At 49.9% G+C, this 6000-nt stretch overlaps 1 protein-coding gene across 1 annotated transcript; it reads right to left on the minus strand.

The window, feature by feature from the left end:
• Positions 1-1269: 1269 nt before the first annotated feature.
• A4GNT (alpha-1,4-N-acetylglucosaminyltransferase) lies at positions 1270-4175 on the minus strand. The gene is made up of 3 exons (XM_075157686.1): positions 4059-4175; positions 2843-3292; positions 1270-1881 (listed from the first exon to the last, which is right to left on the minus strand). Exons 1-3 carry the CDS (start codon positions 4173-4175, stop codon positions 1270-1272), a joined length of 1179 nt encoding a protein of 392 aa, XP_075013787.1.
• Positions 4176-6000: the final 1825 nt, after the last annotated feature.

Below are 6000 nucleotides of genomic sequence, written 5' to 3' on the forward strand. Positions count from 1 at the left end.
CGCGAGCCTGGTGTCTGAACACGGCACGAAGCGCACATAAACCCCGCGTGCGGAGGGCTTTCTTCTGCCGCTGAAGCCTGCTGCCATTTCTAGCCGCAGAATCCGGTCTGCCGATTGCAGCCCGCTCATTAGCTGCTGTGTTTACAGAAGATAGCATTGTGCAGATGGCAAACATGCGATGACTGGCGACCAATCCGCCCCCGCCTTTCTGCTCCCGAGTTAAAAACAGCTGTTCAGACAGACTCAGAAGAGATTTGCAAGCTGGGCTTCTTTTCAGGGGGTTGGGTGGATTGGCATTACCCTGGGAAAAAAGTAAATGCAAGGGGATGCATTGCTCTCCAGCAGAAAAAAAGTCACTGGGTGCCCTGTTGGGGTTAAATGGGGATTTTTGCACAGCTGGACAAGGGTGACCAGAGCTGCTGCACCTCATTTCCAGGGGGGTTAAACTCCATTTATTTCAAATGGATTTGGGAGGCCTGGAGGGCCATCCCTGTCCTTTCCTGGTGCCTCAGCATCTCCTCCCCAGGGGGAGATGTGACTCTTTGCAGCCAGAACTGACCTCAGAGGATGGGGCAGTGCCCTGGAAGGAGCCAAAGTAAAAGTGCAGGAGCGCAAACATTCGAAAAATGGGACTCATTTTCCAGGGGCGTGCAGGGGAAAGCAAGCTCAGAGGAGTGGTGGTTTATTAACCATTTTATTTTCACTTGCACTGGTAAGGTCCCTCTCAAAAACGTAGGGTGTAAAGATCGTGTGAGAAAAACACAGATTAATGAAAAGACAGTGGTTTGGGCTTCCCTTCATTAGCAATTACTGTCATCCATCCTCTGCTATACATTAGCATTACACTTGCCTCTGAGGCTTCAGCCCAGTCCAAAGCCTGTTGTGTTTGCGACTTTTCTGACATGGGTAGCTGCCGATAGCACCAAAAATCCTCCCAGGAGGCCATACATCTTTTTAGGAACTTTACCCTTGGAAAAGCTCACTAGTAAAGCCTGTAAGTCCGTTCGATTCAGGAAGGTTTGGTTCATGAGCACCTATAAGGAAACAGAACTGAGACAAAGATGTCCTTAATGTCACTGGAGGCTACGTCTGATGGATACCCACCACCATTCTGCACATGCTCCTTCGCGTCCCAAGGGAGTAGGGATGGTGGTTATGAAAAGGTCTGTCTTTCTCCTACAAAGCCAGCTACTGACACCAGTGGTGACCGTGTTTTGGCCCCAGGACGGGGAGGGCTGGAAGGATCACCCCCCTCCTCCTTACATCATGTCATGCAGCATCCTTAGAGAGTCTGGAATCCTTCAGCTCCGCGTTTTGGATCAGGTCCTCATATGTGGTGGGGCAGTAGGCTTTGTACAGTTTTTCAGCCAGCGTGTTGCTGCCCGCGACCACAGCTTTCCGGTTGCGGTTCATGAAGTTCCACAAGTGCAGCGCGTAGGAGTGGTTGAAATTGGGGCTTTTGTCCCACACCTTGTAGTACCGGCCCCAGGCTGGGTACGGTATGGGGTAGAAACGCTGGGGATTGAGGAAGGAGATGTTCTGGCAGCTGTGGTCCTCGGTGCCTTTGAAATCTGTGAGATTGCAGATGGCTTTGAGCATCCTTGTCATTAAAAAGGGCCCCTGGTTCCCCCAGATGTTTCCATTGTACTTGAGAACAAAGTTCTCCATGCAATCCCAAATAAACTTGTGGTGGGCAGGGAAGCCAAAGATCCCGTTGCTGGAGAACCGCGACTTCTGTGCCGCTAGGAAGCTTTCCTCAGGGATGGGCCTGATGGAGATGACATCTGTGTCCATATAGATGCCCCCGTACTTCCAAATGAGCGCCAGTCTGCTGGCATCGGAGCTGACGTGGACCCAGTTCTTCTCCCGCTCCGGGACTACCTGCAGAGTTGGAAAGGTGAGACAGTGATGCTGCCGGCAGAGAACGGACCACATCCATCCATTGGATGCAAGTGGCACCAAAAAACTGTAGCTGCACGCCTGCAATGTCACTGACTGCCCTTTCTTCCTCCAGCTATTGAATTTCTTTGGAATAAGGTAAGGGGGCAGTGCAGAGCAATGCTTTGTAAACGTAAATGAATGAAGGAACATTGCACATTCCGCACTGATGGAACCTACAGTGTTAAATCAACGATACCATGAATCATTGCCTGCTATTTCAGCGGGACATAACCCACTTTACACACTCTCTGATCATCCCCGGCTCCTTGAAACAGGCTGGAGGGTTTTCATTGGCACTGTTGGTATTTGGAGTCATTTTTTCCTCAGGAGAAGGAAGAGTTTGGAGGAAATACGCCTGGCCTGCACAGAGATGGAGCCAAACAAATTTGACAAAAGCTACTTGCCAGCAGTTTGCCAGGAACTTATTTCCAGGGTGGAGCTCACAAGATCCCCCCTTAGTTTTGCATATTGCTATTACAAAAACTGAAATCTCTCCCGCATCTTATCTACTGCGGGCGCCGTCGGTGTGTGGCAGCATTAACAAGCGCTCAGATGACTCGGGCAGCACATTTTGTTCAACCAGCTTCTGTTGAGGACGATTATTAAGCGATGTTTTATCAAAACACGTATGCAGTCTATTTTTACCAATGTTTCCTTTGCCAAAAAATCTGATTCTCCAGATAGGGGGGAAAATGCTGATAATGTATTCAATAAACAGATAGATGAATACACTGCAAAACATGGCAAAAATGAATCTATTCTGAATCAAAAAAAAAAAAAAAAGACTAATTTCACTTAGCTAGTCCTGCATTCCTCCATTCTTTTTAAGCCTACTTCAGACCTTTCCCCCCCCATATATAAGTATTTTCCCATTTCCCTATTTTCCCCTTACAACGCTCACCTGGTTGTACCACTGGAGCAGAGGGGTCTCCTGGAAGACAGTTTCCATCTGGAGAGGAAAAATGAAGACATTCTTCATAGAAGACAAAAGCGAGAAGGCTGCATAGTTGGAGTTCAAGTCCAACGCTGTGTCGTTCGTAAGTCCCTTCATGAAGAGGATGATGGGCCGGTCCTGGTAAATCCTGGCGGCAGACTCCACGGAGCAGGACACCAGCGGAGGCGGCTCCAGGCGCTCCGTCGTCTCCAGAAAGATGATGCTTTTGCCGAGGTTCAAGACCTGCTCAGGTGTCAGGAAGTGCTTGGACATAGGCATATAGGAGAAGAAGCAGCTAGACAGAAGGGAGATCTCGTACAAAATGCCCGAGACAAAGAAAAAGCAGAGGCATATCTGGATTTTCTTCAACATTCTTGCTTTCCCTGGGCCTTTGGGGTCATGCCTCGGACATGGATGCTAAGGAGAGACAAGGAACAGCAAAAATATATGCCAGTGTTATTACTTAGCAGGACTGGGAAATGGTAGGACATGGTTTTGGACAGCACAGCATGAAGGCCGTTTGGTGAAGCTCATGCCTTTTCCCCGGGACAAGCCTGGCGAGATGTCTCATGGTGCAGAGGGCTCTGCCCTGGGGGGTGAAGTGCTGGGGTCCCACCTCCTCATCCCCAGCTGGGCATGGGGGACCAGGACAGGTCTTGGAGAAGGGACACGCGGCTATGTCTCATGGCACAGCTACGCAGTCGTTGGGTTGGCAGACAGGGAAGGACCAAGGGAGAGAGTGAGGAGAGCAAGGCAAGAAGGATCACCTCACCTCACACCAAGGCAAGGACCCTCAGGCCCACCCCTGGGGCAGGCTGGTGTAGCAAACTGTTCCCAAGCACTGCGACATCATGCCAACATGTCCTTGTCCACAAGCAGGAGATGTCCAGGGGATTTGAGGAGCAAACCCCGATGTGCCAGTGGAATTAGGTGGCCAAGGGGGCTGCGAGTGCCAGCGAGGGGAAGGTCATGATTATGGTTTGGGATGTGTCAGCCAAAACTAAAACATTAGCATGTGGGCACCAAAGACTTCTTCCCAATTCGTCCCTTCTGCTCACACTGCAGCCTCAAAGACTATGAGGTACTCGGGTCCTGCAGGGATGGGGGCTGCAGAAGGACCACAGAGAGACAGATGTAAGGGCAGAAAATGGATGGTTTCATACAAGCAAGAACTAGGACCTACCTGGATTATAGTTCTGACAAATCCACATTTCCATCTTGTTTGTTTGCCATTGCGGTGGCCATCAGGCTCCCTTAAAGCCCAGCTCCCTGGTGAAGACACCCAAACTGTTTGGAGCATGCAAAGGGATTTCTGAAGGCAGAAGATTGATGCACAGAGGAAAACCAGCTCTGCTGCAGGCTGAATCTCAGTCCCAGAAATGGTTTGGGGCCAATGGGACCCACCTAAAGGACAAAAAAGGGGCAGGTTTTAGGTGAGACCTATCTGATGCCTACATCAGCCCAGCCCAGCCCAGCTTCTCATTCCTGGTCTGGCCACGACACGAGCCCGTACAGCACCGGGGAGTTCCTGCCGATGAGAGGCAGGATTGAGTCTTATCTGCATTGCACTGTTTGACAGGCTCATGACGCAAGGAAATTCTCTGAAATGCCACCTGGTTGCATCTGAGCAGCCTACATTTGCTCTGCAGAGACCACGAGCCAGGGTCCAAAGAGGGGAGACACTTTGAATGACAACCCAATGTCCAAGCAACCCCTGGAAGTGTTTAAAGCCTGATTAATTAAAGGGAATGGAAGGAAATACGTCTCTGTGTGCTGGGTTCATTAATGAGATGCATTACCATGTCACCTAACCAGAATATAGATAAGTCCGCAGCACAGCAAACCCTGTGGAAATTCCCCTGCAAGTGCTGAGCGCGCACTTGAAGCTGTGGCAGCTCCTGATCCATTTCTCAGAGCTAGATCTCATCGAATTAAATATTAAAGCAATGACTGTTCCCATCAGTACAGCTTTCCATGCTGCATAGCAAATTTTGTTGGTTTTCATTGCCACTGCAGAGTTTTTCATTACACCCTGGTTTCCCATGGCAGCATGGGAGAAGATGCCGGGGGTGAAGTGGGTGACAATGCTATGGCCACCAGGCACCAACGTGGCTGTGGGTACGACCTGCTGGACAAAGCCAGCAGGTTTGCAGCCTGCAGAGGAGGGAATGCTGCTTTTTTATTAAATTATTATTTTTCCCTTCATTTTCCCACTTTCTCTCGTTGCCCCAGCACTCTGCAGAGGAGCCCCTGCTGTGAGAGGCTGCACCCCGCGCCCAGGGCCTCCCTGCAGGTATGGAATTTGGACTGAAGACAGAATGGAGAGCAAATACAAGCGGTTCGGAAACTACTTGTTCCCAAGCCTGCAGATAAAGCAGCCCGTGCTGCAAAGCGCCGCAGCCCCAGTGACGTCCAGGTGCAGCGTGAACGCCCGCTGCTGAGCCCAGCAATGGAGGGAAACACCAGCAGAAGTGAGATTAAAATAACATTACTTGAACTACAGAATATCCTCCCATGTTCTCCTCCTGCCTCTTCCTCAGACTCGTGCTTCTGACTTACTCCAGCCATTTGAAAATCAAACAGGATGAAAAAGTTGCCTCCTAGCAGCTCCCTCACCAATCTCAGCTTGGCCAGATTTTCAGGCTTTCCCCCCGTCCCCCATTCCCAGTGCTGACCTAAACTGTGCCTGCTGCTGTTTCTGTGCTGCTCCAGTGCGGTCCAGGGACTGGAGCTCCCTCCTTCTATTCCTTGCAATTTTTAAATCTTGATGCCACTCTCTTGGCAATGTTTGCGTGAAGCAGCAAACCCAGGCTTTGCTTTGATTAGAAATGGGACCATCAGAACATTCCCATTACCGGATTAATATTTCTTCTTTGATGGCCTAAAGATCCGATGTCTCAGGTCTTTATGAGCAGCCTAGCAAAGCTGTGCTCGCAGTAGCCGTTCAAATTTAAAATAGTCCGGGAGGCATTTTATTTGCAAATTGTGGGGAGAGAATAAGTAGAGACTCCAAGAGATACCGGCTCCGTGTATGACATTGTGAAGAGAAACGCGAATCTTCATCGTCTCATTCTGGGAAATTGTTTTGCTTGGTTGGTTTTCCAAAACCCCTATGTGGCGAGTTA

This window comes from Calonectris borealis, chromosome 9 (genome assembly GCF_964195595.1).
Source record: "Calonectris borealis chromosome 9, bCalBor7.hap1.2, whole genome shotgun sequence".
Classification (NCBI taxonomy): Eukaryota; Metazoa; Chordata; class Aves; order Procellariiformes; family Procellariidae; genus Calonectris; species Calonectris borealis.